Raw genomic sequence first — 19,296 nt, forward strand, 5'->3', positions numbered from 1 at the left:
GAAGGAATAGGGATGATGAATGGAGAAAGGAATGGATGGAAAAACAGGGGTGGATGGAGGGATGGATAAACACATAGTTGAGTCAGTGGGAGGATGGTTTGGGTATACACGTTGATTGATGGTGGGAAGAGAAAAGGGATGGATGAATGGAAGGATTTGTTGGCTAATTCATCCGTTTTCCATTGTGTTCCTCAGGTGGGGTCTCAGTCGAAACAAGAAGGACAAGACCCCATCTCAGACTGACCTGCCCTCCTCCGCAACCACAGAGGAGGAGTCCTCACGCAGCCAATCGTCTTCTCGCTCGACCTCTGACTTCCCACCTGTTTTTCATATCAAGCTGAGGGACCACGTGCTATTGGAGGGAGACCCTGTCACTCTTAGCTGCCTCCCTGCTGGCAGTCCCCACCCACAGATCACCTGGTTGAAAGGTGAGTAGACACACTGTAGATCCACTAGATCTACAGTGTTTCACCATGATCTATGGTGAAAATGTATAGCCTGACGTTGTCATACTAATTCTAGTCAGAATATGAGTCTGATACCGCTCCGTTGGGCTGTGAGTATGGGGCGTGTTTCAACCGAACCCGGAAAAAAAATGCCTCTTCGCTCAATTGGATAGACCTACAACCAATCAGAGCAATGTATGTTGTTTGTTGAAAACGAATTCAACCTAAGCGCTCTTTGGTCGTGGTTGATTACTGTACTTTACTGTTGATCATCTGTCCATCATCATATAAAGCCCGCCCTAACAATTTGATTGGTCCGAACAGCTCTTGTTCGGACATAGTTTTTCCCCAACTGAGCGACCCCAGACCCAACTTCCCGACCAAAAAAAATTGTGGGCGGGGCTAAGTTCGGCTGGCACCCAGGCTATAAAATGTACTATCCACACAGGACAACTAGACAGTAGGCTTCTATGCACTAGGCTTGAGTGACATACGGTACCGTTTTTATTGCAACTTATTTATTTATCAAAAAATATCAAAGCAATAAAGTGTTTGATAAGCTGGATCGGCTTATTAACCGTCACGCTTTCCCCTTCGTTCTCTCCATCTGTCTCTCTCTCTATTTTCTCTGTTTCCTCGCCTCCCAGATAAGCGCCCCCTTGAGTTGGACGATCGTATGAACCTGATCTCGCACCCAGACGGCCGACAGCTGCTTACCATCATGAAGACGGGGAGGAGGGACGGCGGGCTGTATGAGTGTGTCGCCACCAACACCCTCGCCACCATCACCAGCTCCTGCACGCTATCCCTCGCCTGTGAGTCACACACTGCACACCGACACTGGGCTCAGATGCACTGAAGTTCAATTCATTTTGAAAGAAAACCAATTTGTTAGCCGTTATCTTCCATGGTCGTGTTGGCAGGTGGAGGTTGGAATGAGGAAACAAGATCAGTTTGGGTTTAGCAAATGCATCGTTCTCTCTTCCTGTGAACTTTTGAATGGCTTTCATGGGTACATTCTCTTAGACATGCTATACATATTTTCTGTGTAATGAACACAACACGTATGTTGTGTAGACACAAAACAATACATAGAACATGGGAAACTAAACTGAAGAAATGGGGTGCTCTAACAAGCAGCAGGTGAAAAATCATCAACCAAAATGAACAACCAAACAAAACATAGAAAATGGAGAACCCAGAATGTAACAATAATCTAAATCAGTAAAGGTGTATAATAAGGGGAGAAAATTAAGAAAACAAAGACCAAGAAAGAACAGAACCTTCCATTCAGAGAGAGCAGAGATAATTGGTCTTAATGGAGTCAAGTTGAATCTTATCATGGAAAAAAACTGTTTTGCCCTTTCAAATAAATAATAGTCTTCATAATGTGATGTAGAACTGCAGATTTTAGATAATTGGATTTTAATTAGAGTGTGGAAACATTAATATAAATAGGTATGAATATTAATGAGTTCACGGGAGATTACATTAACGTCTTATGGCCTCCATGTATTTGTGACATTCACATTATAGAATTATTGCTATGAGTCATAGAAGGATAGACCTCGATGTCGTGCTTACATTCGAATCAATTATTGTATACTAAGAAGCTGACATTCTTAACGTAAAATGTTATGTTCTTATGGAGTCTTAAATTATCATTAAGTATGAGCACATTTGAATTTTACATTATTGTCCATAAACTTAATTTTCTGTCCATCGAGCCTCTGTACACTCTATTTGACCATAAATAACGAAAGCACTCAGAGATTACAAACAGGACCTGAACGGCAGTGGCAAGGTGACTTTTGTCACTTTGACCACCAGTATACAACACGCCTGTCAGGTTCAATACCCTGCAATTCAGCCTAGTTACCAGGAAGAAGATTGAGTGTCTAGGAAAACCGGGAGTGGTACTAATCTCGTCTGCTCAAGCCGTGTGCCTCATCATTTAACTTGTCTGTCGCAGCTCATTGGCTGGATTGAGGATTCTCTAGACAGTTCATTGGCTACATTGTCCCCGTTTGTGTGCATGGTGGTCCAGGACAGCGCTTCATTAAACGGGGGAGAGAATGTTATTAGTGTCACATTTGGTTTGGTTGAACAAAACTGAAAGCAATCATATTCTCCGCCACACCCATCTACCTCACTTTCTCTATCCTCCCCTCATTTAACATTCCCACCTCTCCAATCCTCTCCTCCACCTCCCTTTTTCCGCACTTTCCTATGCAATCCTCTAATACACACTGTCATACCACCATTTCATCCCTTCCTTCTCATCGCCTGACCCCTATACCCTACTGCCACCCACCCCCCAACCCCCCCGCCCTAGGTGTTCCTAAGCGACCAGGGACCCCTGAGGTCCCCCAGACCTACAACAACACAGCCCTGGTGCTATGGAAGCCAGCTGACACCAAAGCCCCCTGCAGCTACATCCTGGAGAGGAAGACGGAGGGTAAGTTGTCTCTTTGCTGTCTGGGTCTCTCTGTCTCTCTCTCGCTTTCTATATCTCTGTTAGAGAGACAGAGGTCCTCTATCTCTGTTTATCAGTCCTCTTTCTGCCCTAACTCTTGCTGTCTCCCCTCTCATTTTTACTTTTAGCTACCCCTCTCGCTCTCTCTTTCTCTCTATCTCTCTCTCTCTCTCTCGCTCTCTCTCTCGCTCTCTCTCTCGCTCTCTCTCGCTCTCTCTCTCTTTCTCTTCATGAATCCTTTTCACGCAATCTTGCATTTGCTCTTGACAACATTACCATCTTGTGTCCAGTATAAGTAATGCAGCTGGTAACAGTGAGGGCCTCTTGTACGTGCATTCGCAAACGTAGCGTTATTAGCGCCATGGCCAACACGCAGATTGCGCACGCTGTGATACTTCAGTTTAACGTCATATTTACGAAACATGCAGGTCATCGGGTAATCAGTGCCTTTCTCCGCCCACTATACCCTACATTGCCAGCATTTAACCCTTGTGTTATCTTCGGGTCATTCTGACCCATCAGTCATTGTGACCCACCGTCGTATTGCGACAACTTTACTGCATACAAAAACAAAGTGAATCATTTTCTTTTAACTGTTGGGCTGTCTCAGACCCCCCACATTGCGAAGGTAAAAAGAAAATTATTTTTATTTGTTTTTTTATTGGGTAAAATTGTGTAAACACAACGATGGTTCATTATGAACCTTTGGGTCATGTGACCCGAAGGCAGCACAAGGGTTAAACACGCAATTGAATGGGCCTCCTTCTCTCTTTCTATCATGGATCAGCCACCAAAGTCGAAACAGCGATGACTGTTTGAAATGATCTTGATGCCAATATTTGTAATGTAGCGAGGAGTTTAACAACTGCTGGAATGGTGAACGCTGAGTCGGAGATTCGATGTCATCTTTGATTTCTTCCTAACTGTAATATTGCATGGCTGTTTAATCTGTAACGCGTAATGATTTCGTGTTCACTCAACTCAAAAAGTGTGATCCTTGTGGCAAAAATCCTGCTTTTAAAAAGAGAATTTTCACTTCAATCCACCACCCCTGCCTGACCTCCCCCTCTCCTCCCTACAGGAGATACTAACTGGTTGATCATCGCCACGGGTGTGGCTGACTGCTACTACAACGTCACAGACCTGCCTGCAGGGGGCGTGTTCAGGTTCAGGGTGGCTTGTGTCAACAAGGCAGGACAGGGGCCCTACAGCAACTGTTCTGACAAAGTCAGCCTGGATGACACAGGTGAGGCTCACAGATGATAGCTACACATAGGAAGCTAAGCGTTACACTGTATAGCTACAGTATTATTATGATTTAATCATTGGTCTAACAAAGTACAGTACAACTACTAACTAAAGTACAGTATTACAACTTATTTGTTTACTGCCTGACTGACAGACTGACTAAATCATTGATTTGTTGGTTGATTAATTGACTGATGGATTGATGGCCTTTTTCTATTTTTTGTAGTTGGAGTATCCTCACCAACAGTTGCCATAGTAAAGACTGTACCCGCCCCCTTTGCTCCAAATGTTTCCTCCTCAATCACCACCACCCCCCTTAAACCAATCCAAATGACACCCCATTATAAAACGGTGTCCTCCATCTCCTCCTCCCCGACTGCCTTCCCCCTTCCTCCCTCCACTCCTCCACCCTCTAACTCTTCCAGCACTTTAACTGAGACCTCCCCGGATACACCCACAAACGTCACCACCCCGACCCCCCCTTTGTCTCTCCCTTCTCCCCCCACGGTCAAACCCCCACCTCCCTTCGTCCTTCCCAAGCCCCAGAGCCCAGTCAATGTGGTGCCCCCCATGACCCAGACCCCCCCTACGTCCCCTCCTCCCCTGGTCAGCCCCCCTCCCACCCCCACCAAGCCCGTCCTGGCCTCCATCCCTTCCTACGTACCTGCCACCACCGCCAGAGTGACCCCCACCCCCTTGGCAGCCCCCTCCTTCTCTCCCCAGGTAACTGCCGATGCTCACATTCGGAAACAATATGTAAACACAAATACCAATATCGTTACTTCCTGGTTGACTCTTTCTCTAACACAGACTTCATACATCTACACCTGGTCAGAGGAGTATAGGGCTGAGGTGATTAGAGGGGTGGGGCGAAAGGAGATAAGGGGGTGAGAAGAAGGGGTGACAGTGTGGATAGGATAATTGGGTTGAAGAAGGGCTGAAAAGGGGGGAGAGAAAGGAGGGACAGATGATGGTGCAGTTTTGAGTATGCAAACTGCCACAGTGTACCTCAATCTCACAGTGTCTGCTTAAGCTTAAGTATACTGTAACTGTACTGTAACAGACAAAATGACGCATTTCTCTTTGTCAAGTTCTCAAGTTGACAGGTTGGCAGATTGTGTTCTGTGAAGATACGACTGACATTACTGTGAGGTAATCGGTAAAGATTTACTTAATCTCCAGGTGCTCCAAGTGTCCAGTCTCAGTCCCTTTGGGGAGGGGACCAGTACCCCGTCCAGAGGCACCCCATCTGGCCGTACTACCCCCTCCACCTCCCTCCGCCAGGGGGTCCCTCAGAAACCCTACACCTTCCTGGACGAGAAGGCCAGGTGAGAGAAATGGGATGCAATGATCCAAGTTGGACACCCCTGGTATAAATGCAATGATTTAATCTGTTTCCTGTCAGATAAAACACTATTTTTTTCTGTCAAAAAAGAAGCAAACAAGGACCTGGCTCCCCCTCTCCCCTCGGAATCTAATCATACATAAACACTGGTCCTTCATGTAGCTTTCAGTCAACACTATATGATAGTGTTCTGGTGGGATTGTTGGAGTCAGTCTCTCTGATTGGGTTGAATGCTGACTACATTCAAATGTTTTAGTGTTGTTTGTGTATTAGGGTACCACACCTGTTGTTGCTAAGAAATAGCTTCTATTCCTAAACTATAATTCCATAGCTGCTAATTCCTACAGATTTGACACAGAATACTATTAGGCTGAGAGACACACACAAAACAAGCACTACACTGTGCACCAATGCATTTGTGTCAATAATAGTAACTGTTCTGGGTACAGTTGGATTCAGGTTTTTTGCTCAATTGTTAAATCCATGACCTTTAAACAACTTCAAACTACTTCCCACCGAGAATGGGAATAGAGTACAAGGTAATCCTACTAGGTACCAGGATTCCAACCTTAGTCTATATGGGAGGATGAATATGTACACAGAGAACTGGCAGACATGCAACCTAGCACCACAGCCTCTAATATCCTGGTTCTTCTTTACAGGGGTCGGTTCGGGGTGGTCAGGGAGTGCAGAGAGAACTCTACTGGGAACATTTATATGGCAAAGATTGTCCCCTATGACCAGGAGACCAAGCCATTTGTGCTACGGGAGTACGACATCCTTAAGTCTCTGCACAACGACAAGATCATGGCTCTGCACGAGGCCTACGTCACTCCACGCTACCTGGTCCTGGTGGCAGAGTACTGCACAGGCAAGGAGCTGCTCTACTGCCTTATAGACAGGTAGGTGGGACAGAACACACACACACATGCATGCATACACACATGGGCATGCACTCATGCCATACACACGTACACACATGCACACACAGATACATTCAATGTATCTGTGTAATCTTCTTTACTCTCCACTACCTCTACCTCTTTACCATTCCTTACCCTGCTCTACCCATCTCCACTCTACTCCACTCTACTCATTTGTACTCTACACAACTTTATTCTACTCTAATCTACTATTCTCTTCCGTGCTCTACTCTACTCTACTGCACTCTACTCTACAAAACTTACTCTATACTCTGCTGTACTGTACTGTACTCTACTGTAGGTTGAGGTACTCTGAGGATGAAGTGGTGTGTTACCTGGTGCAGATCCTGCAGGGTCTGGAGTTTCTTCACAACAGGCGCATCCTGCACCTGGATCTGAAGCCTGACAACATCATGGTCACTCACCTCAACGTGATCAAGATCCTGGACTTTGGCAGCGCTCAAAACTTCAACCCGCTGTCTCTGAAGCAGTACAACCCAGGGCTGGGGACTCTGGAGTACATGGGTGAGATCCTAAACTACAATGTCCTCAGATTAATCAGCTGATGTTATGGAATTCCAAACAGATGGTCAAATAATTAGGGTGTACTTGATTTAGTTGATGCAATACCCCCAAATTCATACTGTGAAGTAAATCAAATTCCTCTGTACACACCCATGTGCTTTGTTTAACCCTCGTGCTGCCTTCGGGTCACATGACCCAAAGGTTCATAACGAACCATCGTTGTGTTTACCCAATTTTACCCAATACAAAAACTTTTTTTATTTTTTTATTTTTAACCATTCCAATGTGGGGGGTCTGAGACAGCCCGACAGTTAAAAGAAAATGCTTCACTTTGTTTTTGTATGAGGTAAATTTGTCGCAATACGAAGGTGGGTCACAATGACTGATGAAGATAACACAAGGGTTAATCTGAACCTCCTCTATTGTTTTCCCTGGGCTCCTCCTTCCCCTTGATGTCCCCCTACGTGGATCCCCAGCCCCTGAGATGGTGAGAGGAGAGGTTGTGGGTCCCACCGCAGATATCTGGAGCCTGGGGGTGCTTACTTACATAATGTGAGTTTCAGTGACCATTGCCAAATTTCCTGGTAACCCTATAAATTACCGATACAACATTGGATTTCAATATTATATTATAATATATACTTATTTAACATAAACAACATTAGAGGGAATTTGTTGTATAGTTGTTTCTTTCAAATACTGATTCATGACAGTTCTTGTCTGGATTCATTATCAGGATGAGTGGCAGACTACCTTTCCAGGATAAGGACCCCCAGCATACAGAAGCTAAGATCTTGGCAGCTAAGTTTGACCCAACCAAGCTGTACCCCAACATCTCCCAAAGTGCCTCCACCTTCATTAAGAAGATGCTGAGCAGCTATGCCTGGTAAATAAGGCCCCCTCAAAGAGGAATCCATCTCTCTTCTTTTCTTGCATATTGTGGTCCGTTGGTCATCCTCTTTTTGAGATGGTGTTAGGTGTAAAATGAGATGAACAGCAAGTGGTGCCTTTGTTTCAAACATTGCTGTACGGTGAAGATTACTCTATTTTAATTTAGTAATCATCATTGAGATCATAATGTGCAGGATATATTCTACTACATACAGTATAATGTAGTATTATACAATACCAGCCAAAGGTATTGCATCTGAAAAGAGATGGTTTTAACAGGGAATACAACAATATGATTATATAATTACAATATAATATTACTTTATTACAATGATGTATAGATTAACCTCACGTTACTGACATTTTGGTCCATGTTACCTCAATTCTTCTGTTCCAAAGGGCCCGTCCGACCACTAAGGACTGCTTCACCCATGCCTGGCTCCAGGACTCCTATCTGATGAAGCTGCGCAGACAGACTCTGACCTTCACCACCGCCCACCTCAAAGAGTTCCTGGGGGAGGACGAACGCCGCCGTGCAGAGTCCTCCACCAAACACAAGGTTCTACTGCGTTCCTACCAGACCTCGCCACAGCTGCCCACCTCGCCCACACCCTCTCCACAACTACCTGGCACACCAGGTGCCGAGTGAGCGTCTGCTAGGGGCAAAGAGGTGAGAGTAGTTAGGGTTCAGATATAGCTGGCTCCTGTTTGTCCCTGGACGTTATGAGGGAACCCACTTTGTGAGGCGAGGGGGAAATTATAAGGGCCCCAGCTTGGATAGGACCTGGACAAATCTGAATGGATGGGGTTAACATGGCCACTGCTGATCTGGAGATGGCTATGTCTGTGTGTCAGGGATGGAGGCTGTGTGTCTTGGAGTAACCTGGAGTTGGATGAGCATTTGATCATTACAGCGGTCCACTGATTCTGTTCCAGAGAAAGAGACATAAGTTTAAAGCTGGGAACAGTTGATGTACCCTAATGGGAGGAGATGATCCTGTGATATCATACTGATCTGTTTCTATCCAACAGGGTTCAATGGCATCAAGACCAAATCAATCTCAAAGTGAAACATCACTTCATCGAGTCATGGAAAAACAACACTGCTAATGGATAGTTGTCCATTTGTGATTTGTGATGTTTTTAAAGTTTGTTTTACATTTTCTGTTGACTTGATTGGCATGATTTGGTTGTTTGAGGACAACTGTCTATTACCCTGAGTATTCTCTGTGTATGTGTCTGCAATTTAGAACCACTCAGTTAACACAAAATATATTACAGTTTGACAGATTTGTTCAGCACAATTAAACTGGGACATTATATATCTGCTTTTAGAGCACAGACTTGTTTTGACAGTTTGTATATTTGGTAGTGACTATGTAAAAGTACCATAATGTATGCTAATTTATGCTGCTAATTTATGTTGCATTTATTTACAATTTTTTTTAAATGCAAAACCAAAAAGAATTGTACGTTTTCTCTCTTCCTGGAATTGTATGAGAAGTTTCCCTCTTTTTTATGTTAATTTATTTGCATGTGTGCATTTCTTTGGGTTTATGTTTCTGAATTACTCCTGGAAAACTAAGCAACTATACAAGAGCACCTTCATGATCAATGTTTATAGGATGATAATAATAAATATAACTGTGATTTAGAATTACTTAGGTCAGTCTGTGGTACAACATGAATGTCCTGTTAAAGTAAAGGTACTGAGGTTAAAGTTCTACTGCAATCTTATTTCACTATTGTAAAACGACTTCAACAATGTAGATAAATATCAATGAGGTGTCAGTTGGACCACAGTTCTCCCTGGTGGTGGGTTAAGTTACTCTAGACTTGGTCACTCTGTTAGTGCCTCTATCAGTTTCGATGACGTGAAAACACAAAACTTTTATTTTGTAAATCCGTCGTCATGGCTTATTCACAATAGGTGATTTGTGCGTTTGACTCGTTATTGACTTGTCATATCATAATTACTGATACCATCTCTTATGGACGAAAACACTTACTTATATACTCGTTTTTGTGGTCAAAGAAAAACTCTTGTGAATCTCTCTACACCATACAGTGTTTCTCTTTTGTACAAATTTGAATGGCTGAAGATTTGTAAATGTATCAAGTTGCTGTGTTTATAAAGTGGAAAAGGTTTGAAATGTTTTTATGAAACAGTCTCTAATAAAATTATTGACATGATTGCATATCTGGTATCCTATACATATCTGGTCTTTTCACTTATACATGTAACATTGCTCAAGTAAACATGAATGCAACATATTTGTCTATTCTAGGCTTTTGAATATTTAACATAGTTAAATTTGTATGTGATCTTTATTGACGCTCCCTGACATTTCGCCTGTTTGCAATCCGGTTTCAAGTGTACCCCAGTTGGGCGTTTCTTGCGATTTAAAAAGTTGTACTGAACACGGCCAAGTTCTTTAGACAACTCACAGGGCACGGAATATCGGCGGTTGGTAGTGATGCCAGTGGTAAAATACAGTAAAGAACGCGAAACAAAATAAAGCGTCTGTAGCCCGGCATATTTAACCTGAAATGTGAACATGCACGGCCAAGAGAACGATACATTGGTTGAAAGGTTTCGAATAAAAGTTGTCAACTTGAGTGTGAAACTTGGCCTACACATTAGGCGGGTTATGTTTAACGGAGATTTTTAAAACTCGGCCAAAATGTATCCAGGACCATTTTGAAAATTGATCTCATATCCTTGATAGTTACAATGTAGCTTCTGGGTTAAGGGACTGTCGTAATATTACGTGCAATTATCACGATGCACAAGCATCTCACTATAGACGAACTGGATGTGTTGCCACTTTAAGTAAAATGGGAGGCCTTGAAACGGCACAGTTCCATGTTTGTATCTTGAAATTGAGAGCGGAGTTGAACTCCATATTGAAACAAAGTAACTAACTTCTTTGTAAATGCATTGACCGTGTAATTTTTTTACTTTAAACCTATTCTCTACATGACTAATATCACAGAGATGCAATTGAACAGATCGTGCTTGTTTTTGTATTATGCTTTTATGCGGGTTAGATATTCTGAGGAAATAGAATTTTTAATGCAAGTTTATTGAATATCAGCAGACGAGACATAAAAAGTCCACTTGAACTTCTGGTGAAAGGACTCTAAGGACTTCCTAGGATTCTAGGTGTGATGGACAATCAGTCCTCAGTAATCACGCAAGTTAGTAGAGATGAAGAGGCAAACAACGCCGTTCGAGACAAGAGTAAGTTTTTCATTAAGTTTTCTAGACGTACGTCACAGTTGTTTTGCACCCCACATGTCAAACCCTTTTGCCGAATTAAGAGGCGATGCAAGCTATTCCGACAGTTCTAGCAACAAAAAAACTAACTTTTATGATCAAATAGTTGCTCCAACGGTTGCTCTCTCAGTAGTCTCCAATCATTTTTGTTCAGTTAATCATTATCAAACATGAGTTTATACTGATTGAATAGTTTGGAAAGTGGTCTTGGTGCATTACGCAACTTATGGTCACTGCACCGTCCACTGTATGCTCTTACCTCATCGGTATAAAAAATGCAGACACTCTCCAGGTCATATACAACCACGAGTGCAGTCCTGAATTACAAATACTTATAGCGAATTTAAAGAAAATGCATCAGTGGTGGTTATGGTGAAGCAATAGAGGAGATTATGGGTAAGCCTATAGCTACTGTGTGTTTATGACAAAATAAGTTGTAAGTAGGCTATATATATAGCCTACTCTATGGACACGTTTTGTATAAACCTTTCTTTACATTTACATTTAGTCATTTAAATAAAACCAAAGTTTTTTCTTCATAGACTTAGTTATTACATATTAAGTAGTTTGGACTCTGCCCACAGCAGCTGTTGGACATCACGATGTGCTGTATTACTTCTTTTACTCAAAAAAAGAAAGACTGTCTTATTCAAATTTAAGGTATCTTTAATAATATATTCTAGTGTGTAACATCATCTTTAATCTTCAGTCTAGACACATGTCCTCCAAGCTCTAAACAGGCCACACAGAATGTGCAAAGCAAGTCTGAATGTATGTAGTCACATTGTATTGTGTATGTGTGTGTGTGGGTGTTGTGTGGTGGTGTGTGTCCTAGGTTAGTACCCCTCATTGTGTAGAGTATGACGACAGTCCTGTCCATGGCGTGGGTGTGCTGTAAGAATCTGCCCTCATGTTTCCTCTTCCTGTTTGGGTTCCACCGGGATAGTGGGCAGCAAAGGGTCAGAGATCGAGAAGGAAAAAAAGGAAGAAAAGAAAGAAAGAAAGAAAGTGAGGAATTCAAGAAAAAGGACAGAATGAAAGCGAGGAGTGGTATGAAATGGACAACACAGAGTTGTGTGTTTTGTAACACAGTCACGTTTTTAGAGGAGGGGAAGGAGAGACTAGAAAGGACAGAATGAAATGTAGAGAAAAAGGAGAGAAACAGTACATTGTTTGCACCTTTTCAAAAGGCCAATCCCAAAACAGAGCAGTGAAAGAAAATCTCTTTTACAAAAATAAATATGATATCAAACATCTAAGCTTAATTGTTACGTTAATCCAAAACATATTACAGCATCATTAAATGCACCATTAGGATGATGTAGATGTAGGCCTAGATTATATAATGGAGTTGTGATTCCCTGTGTAATCTAGCAGGTTGTTTGCATGATGATATAAACTGTCTCTTAGCATTCATGTGCACCATCCTGTCACTGGCTCTAATGAACATTCCTTCCTACAGCCTGCTCATAACCATATTTATGTACACAGTAAAGTTGACCAAACATATGATATACATACATGCAATATAGGCCTATACTATATTTACAGTATGTACCTTTAATGTATATTATGTTGACCTACTAAATATTACTGAACCAAAAACCTTCATTGATTCATATTTTGTTTATTTTATTCAAAATTGTACTTAGATGATCTATTTGTGATACTGTATCAGGATCTGGTTGAATTACCCCATTTTAGTAAAAGAACATGTAGGCCAATATCATCATCACATACATAAACAGGATTGAATGGTCGTTTTCTGTTCTTTTTCTGAACCCTTAGGACATTCTTGAAAACAGATCCTAGCTTAGTTCACGTATGTGTGTGTCCATGAGGAATGTGAATGGATGCTTCAGCAGTTATGCAACCACAGTAGGTCATGTTGACTGGGAGGTGCATCTGATTAGGTTACTGTAAGTTTCCGGAACTTTGTGAAAAACGTTGAGTGAAGTGAACTTGTCTGAGTCCTCCATCACTGCTTCCTTCCCCCCTCCTCTACCAGAACATTCCGGATCTCTGATAGTACATGGGTTGAAATCAACATGTGTTTCCTCTACACATACAGCAGCCTATGTTACTTTTATGCTCTCTTCAGATCAGCGATTTCTGGATAGGTCAAAGGAGGGATGTGGTCTTAGGAGTATTTAAACAGCGTCTTAGCCAAGGTTAGCTAACTGGTTTGGAGTTATCTAACTTATCTTTGGTGGTGGACTAGTTTCCTCAGCCACATATTAAATATGTTTTTACTCGTTTCTGCTTCATTGGGACAGGAGGGTAAAGAGGGACAGGAAATGTAGGGGAGAGAGAGCCGGGAGGATGTGCCGGACGCAGGCCCCTGCCTCAGCCTTCGTGGCAGTGTGGCACACACACTTTGTGATGGCTCACTAATAAGGCCTCATCCCTTATTAGATCAGTGATATCAGTTGTTGACTGTTTCATCCTGACCGGCTGGTTTATTTACCTCTTGGTCCCTGTTCACCAGGCCCCCCGGGCTCTACCTCTAAGAAGCCCAGGAACAGAGGATTGTTTGGCAGCCTGTTTTGCTGCCTGTGTCATGACCAGGCTGAATCTCCGCCCGTCAACAACAATGCCCCGCTGCTGGTGGAGGAAAATGGAACTGTCTCCAAGGTAACTAAACACTGGCTGACTGACTAGGCAATTGGTTGGCTGAGTGGCTGGAAGGCATTTTTTTACCATAAATTGTCAGTAATTGTTTCTTGATCATTGCAGGTCCAGATGAAGCCACTGCTCCCTCAGGCCAAGTCAAAAGATGCTGGGAAGATCTGTGTGGTGATTGATCTGGACGAAACACTGGTCCATAGCTCCTTCAAGGTCAGTGTGTATGTAAGTGTGTGTGTGTGTGTGTTTAAAAAGGTTGTGACCAGGAAGACTAGTGTACCATCCTAGTAAGATTTAATTTATTCCATCTTCATCAGTTGATATCAAAGTGGTACCCCCTTATAAAGCCACATAATGCACTTTATATTATTTTCCAAGTAAATATACTTTTCAGTTTTTATGTCATTGTTGTATCCTTATAACGCCTGGGAGACACTGGCAGCGAAGCGCCGCGATTAGCTGCAAAGCGCCTGGAAGCGCAGCCTTTTTCCTTTCGGCGCTCATGTTATCAAATTGGACCGGCCACACAGACTTCGAAGCGCTGCGAAGTACCGCGGTTGGCTCGCGCTCTGCAGCGATCGTTTCGGCAGCTTGTCTAATTTTTCTGCGTGACGCTCGTGAATTTGTCTAGAAGATGATAAAACACACTGTTGTTTTATATATTTGACTAAACAAATATGTTAAGATTTTACTATGTTAGTTGTAGGGTATAGCGGCTATAGACGTACCATATTAATTAGGACCTAACTTCACCACACTTGTAACTAACGGCCAATCATGTTTACCGATTTCTATTGATTTGTTTTTTTAAACATAAAAAAATTATTGATGATGGCGTTGGCTGTCCAGCCAACAGTTGTTTCTAAACTGTAGACGTCTATTATCAAAGAGCGAGATAGACGAGCTGGCATACACTCAAGCAGAAGAGACATCAAAACCCTACATCACAAACCAGCTGAGAAATTTGGGATGGCTAATAATCAAAGTCAAGAAGTAGCCTGGGCCTACATGGAGTTGTATGACCCACAGCACGTATTTTACAAAGACGACGGCAAAAAAGACACATTTTGCCACATTACGTTGAGATGCTGTTGCGACGGCTGTTGGAGCAACAAGTAGCCTAGATATAGTCTATGCCATGTTGATGTGAAAAAGGAAAGCGCAGAGGAGGTGAAAGGCTTGGTGACCGTGGCAGAGAAATGTGCGTCGGGTGTGAACGGCCTCGCGCCATTCATGGCCGATCGTGGCGCTTCGGGGTACAAGCTGCCAGTGTGTCGCAGGTGTTACGAAAAGAGGCCAGGGTTGATGACGACACAAGACAAATGTGTTCTAATGAAACCGCTGGCAGTGTGGGGACAGTTTTTTTTGCTGGCCTTTTGCTGTTGTTTTAAACAACATTTACATTTAGTCATTTAGCAGACGCTCTCATCCAGAGCGACTTACAGTAAGTACAGGGACATCCCCCCCGAGGCAAGTAGGGTGAAGTGCCTTGCCCAAGGACACAACACAGGCAGGAATCGAACCGGCAACCCTCTGATTAACAGCCTGATTCCCTAACCGCTCAGCCATCTGACCTCCCTATTTAGACACATCCACCACCAAACATACTCACACAGTTACTCACTATATAGCTATGTGTATTCAAAGGTTGTGTGCAAGTGTGTTTCTAATGTACTTCTATTTTCCTTACAGCCTGTGAGCAATGCGGACTTCATCATCCCAGTTGAGATAGATGGTACTGTCCACCAGGTAAGGTCATCTTCATCATGGGCGTCCTTCAAAATCCTGCAGAACTGACAGGAATAACAACACACTGCTTGTCAGTTGAGATGTGAAGATGGACCGTACACCCACCAGAACCATACGCATCAGAACCAGGGAGTGAGCCTGGTTCAAGTAATCCAGGATAAGTTTGTTTTACCAGACAGAGCCTATTCTGGATGACTTGGTTCAGGAGCACGCCCTCTGTCATCAAATACCTCAGGCCACAACCAAAGGACACCTGGGAGAAGAGCTTCAATGTAGAGTGTTCACTCTGTAAATGTACTATACTTTTGAACTGATCTCCATAGGATTTTGATCTTAAATCAAAGACTCATTCAGTGTGACAGAGTAAGATCTTCTTGTTTGGTAGCTGCTCGGAAATGGCCTGTATTAACCGTTATACCAGCCCTTGTCCTTTGTGTTGTTCTCGGCTGGCCCCTGATATCTCTTCCTGTCTGTAGGTTTATGTGCTGAAGCGCCCCCATGTGGATGAGTTCCTGAAACGCATGGGGGAGCTGTTTGAATGTGTTCTTTTCACTGCTAGTCTTGCCAAGGTGAGAGAGACGAACTTCTGCACACAGTCTTTCTAACTGATAGACTATTGTTCTACTTACTTGTGTGTGTGTGTGTGTGCTCCAGTATGCAGACCCGGTGTCAGACCTGTTGGATAAGTGGGGAGCATTCCGTTGCCGCCTGTTTCGCGAGTCGTGCGTGTTCCATCGGGGTAACTATGTCAAAGACCTGAGCAGGCTGGGTCGTGATCTCAACAAAGTCATCATCATAGACAACTCTCCTGCCTCCTACGTCTTTCACCCTGGCAACGCCGTAAGAGACCTCTCCCTGTTTACCCCTGACAACAGATTTATTCTTTGGGTTGTTGTTCTTTCGCAGTTTTTTATGCTACTGGTTGACAAATCAATTTCCTGTATGGGATTTATAAAATAATTCTTATCGAATTTCTTATCTGTTTTTGTGGGCAAAACTGTCTAAACTCGAGGCTAGACCCAACACACACTGGAAAGTTGTGTAAATAGTTTTTCCACAACGTTATTAGTTTTGTCTCCATGTCTGCTCTGTGCTATTTTTTGCTTGCTGAAATACATACAATACCTCTACTTTGTGTGTGTGTGTGTGTGTGTGTCCAGGTGCCTGTGGCCTCATGGTTTGACGACATGTCTGACACTGAGCTCCTGGACCTCATCCCGTTTTTTGAGCAACTGAGTAAAGTTGACAATGTCTACACCATCCTCAAACAACAGAACTCCACTAGCTAGCGCCATCTCCATCAGCTAGCACAAACTGCTAGGACCACCCTACTAGCCCTACGACCAACAGCTAGCATTGTCAACCACTCCATCAGGTCCCTCTACTGCCATCTACAGGCTGCCAATGCCTTCCCTGGACACACACCTCTATGCTCCAACTGTAGTGTTCAGCCCGTTTTTTCCAACCTTTTCCCTCAGTATTTATCCCCAGACACAGCCTCTTACACCAGCCAATAAACCTCCAGTGCCCCAAGGACTGGAGAATATCACAGTGCTTTTACCGTGCTTGTGCTGTCACCAAATGGAGGAACAAAGAATTGCACAAAAGCAATCCCATCCCTCCCGTCCTCCATCATTAGGTTCCCAATACACCGTACCATGGACAGTGCAATAGATCATAATGTAAACTGTAGGTCTGGTCCTGAACTACTAGAATGTGTTAGGGAATTTCAAAACATGGATACAGCCAGAACATTGTGGTGCCAGTGGGTCACTCAAGGACAGCGGATGTCTGAAGGTCTAGAGATGTCATGATGAAAAAGAAAGATGGAGGTAAAAAAAACAGTGCCTTTTTTTAATGAAGTGTATGTCTCAATGGATGGGCCTACAGTGATGTTCCTGCGAGGACAAGTGTACCAGGCTGAGCTGCAACGTTAGAATACTGACAACGCTACTGGATACGATGGTGGAGACTGGACGTTGTGAAGAGTGGGAACTTTAAGTTACAGACTGAGCAGAATGATGGTTATCTTTTATAGAAAAACAATCAATGGACGGGTGGGAGTTTTTAACACTTGAATAACGTGTTATTGTTTTTGTATCTTTCATACTTCCTTCCCAACTTTTTTCCGTTGCAGAATCAACGGAAAGTAACATTTTTTTAATTTTGTGCATACTGTAAACTGCTGGCCAAACCACCTGAAAGCACACAATGGGTGAATATACATAGCACATCCCAGCCACCAACCAGTGTGATCAGTACTTTAAAGTATTGTAACCTGCTTACTGCATTTATGAAGACTTTCTTCTTTGCCAATGTTTTCATTGAAACCTTGGGGTTATGTGGGATCATAGAAGAATTCACTTGACGAATACCTGGAAAAAAAACGAGTTAACGACAAAGCAGCACTTTAAATGATTCCGATTCTAATCACTACAGACCACCCTGCATGGGTGGCTAGATTATGTGCCATTCTAGCTCTCTTGCCAATAGATATCATGGCATCAAGGATTACATGGATGTCAGAGAACATGTGACCTACCTATCTAATTTAGTTTAGAGTGATTGAGTCCCAGATTATGTTGTTATTATAGAGGGCTGAGTTAGACAAACCTGTTTGCTCTCATCAGGAAGAAATGTGCTTAGGCTCTGCTTGCCCAAAGTACTCATTCCTCACCATTTCACCACCAACAGTACTTGAATTTATTTCCCTATTTGTTGTAAAGGACTGCAAATGCTATGCTATCCATATAGTAGCGGTGATTGGGGTAGTTTATTTTTTTAAACTTCTGATGTGATGCAGCAAGAATAATCGGTACTTATCTGGGTTTGGAACAACCCAAGAATCTGTGTTGTATGTTTGAATGGAAAACATGTTTTAAACTGATACACGAAGGCATAGGAGAGAGGCATTGTTGTATTTGACTAAAAGCTTTGAAAAAAGGCTTGTAAAAATAATATGAATGGGAGCTTTAATTTACTAGTCACAAATAAAAGTCAGCATCAGTATTAAAAATAATCATACTATTTTTCTATGATTTTTAACGAGAATATAAAATCACATTCCATGATGAACACCCCCAGTGCCTGTGTCAATCAGTTTAGTTGCTGAAGACATTTTCTTTTAATTCACTGATTACATTACATTCAGTTTTTTGTTTTCAACTGTCCTCCCATTACTGTGATCTGATGAGAAATAATGTAGAAACAATTAATCTTATTGGTTCTCTCTGTTGTCCACAATGCCTTTAGAAGTATACTGTAGCTAAGAAGCACCAGCAGGTACCTGAGAGATGTCCAACAAGGACTCAATGTACCAGGCAGCATCAACGGGTATGGACCCTGGATTGCAATACTGAAAACGTACTGATAGTTTTAGCCATCTTCAGACTTGTACTTGTGTGTGTGTGCTTGTATTGCAAATCAAGATCTGCCAGTAAAATCTAACCTATGATGTATCTCCTTCAGTGGCTCAAAGTATCTTGTCCTAATCATTCTCTTAATGAATTGGAAATTAGCGTTCCATCGCCATTGGAAATCGTTTGCCTTTTAAACCTTTGTTTCATATTTATGCACATCCAGTAATATATGCATATATATACAGATATGTATATTTTGTTTTGCACAGTAATAAAGCAAACAAATTACTTTAATATATGGATCATTCATGTTACTTATCAATTGAAATAGCTGTAATTTAGTTTGTGGCAAGTCTTATCATACCAAATTGTGAACTTGTATGTAATAATGACATTTTCCATAAATGATACGTAATTAAATGACCAGTT

General features: G+C 42.5%; 2 protein-coding genes across 5 annotated transcripts in view; both read left to right on the forward strand.

Annotated features, from left to right (window-relative positions):
* Nucleotides 1–10,052, forward strand: part of spega (striated muscle enriched protein kinase a) — a 48,088-nt gene extending 38,036 nt beyond the window's left edge. For 3 of the 4 annotated variants that reach the window (XM_067260489.1, XM_067260492.1, XM_067260491.1), the window contains 12 exons: nt 196–428; nt 1,094–1,261; nt 2,782–2,904; nt 4,004–4,168; nt 4,397–4,893; nt 5,353–5,498; nt 6,178–6,417; nt 6,740–6,963; nt 7,440–7,515; nt 7,700–7,849; nt 8,254–8,524; nt 8,887–8,947. In XM_067260489.1, the coding sequence (XP_067116590.1) occupies nt 196–428; nt 1,094–1,261; nt 2,782–2,904; nt 4,004–4,168; nt 4,397–4,893; nt 5,353–5,498; nt 6,178–6,417; nt 6,740–6,963; nt 7,440–7,515; nt 7,700–7,849; nt 8,254–8,503 (2,272 nt within the window). In that variant the 3' untranslated portion in view covers nt 8,504–8,524; nt 8,887–8,947. Of the gene's footprint in view, nt 1–195; nt 429–1,093; nt 1,262–2,781; nt 2,905–4,003; nt 4,169–4,396; nt 4,894–5,352; nt 5,499–6,177; nt 6,418–6,739; nt 6,964–7,439; nt 7,516–7,699; nt 7,850–8,253; nt 8,525–8,886 lie in introns of all 4 variants that reach the window. The other variant, XM_067260490.1, reaches the window with a different exon arrangement.
* A 733-nt stretch (nt 10,053–10,785) lies between these two features.
* Nucleotides 10,786–18,966, forward strand: LOC136966107 (carboxy-terminal domain RNA polymerase II polypeptide A small phosphatase 1-like). The gene is made up of 7 exons (XM_067260495.1): nt 10,786–11,098; nt 13,623–13,768; nt 13,871–13,972; nt 15,452–15,508; nt 15,985–16,077; nt 16,163–16,348; nt 16,669–18,966. Exons 1-7 carry the CDS (start codon nt 11,026–11,028, stop codon nt 16,795–16,797), a joined length of 786 nt encoding a protein of 261 aa, XP_067116596.1. The 5' UTR covers nt 10,786–11,025; the 3' UTR covers nt 16,798–18,966.
* The last annotated feature ends 330 nt before the right edge of the window (nt 18,967–19,296 follow it).

This window comes from Osmerus mordax, chromosome 22 (assembly GCF_038355195.1).
Source record: "Osmerus mordax isolate fOsmMor3 chromosome 22, fOsmMor3.pri, whole genome shotgun sequence".
Classification (NCBI taxonomy): domain Eukaryota; kingdom Metazoa; phylum Chordata; class Actinopteri; order Osmeriformes; family Osmeridae; genus Osmerus; species Osmerus mordax.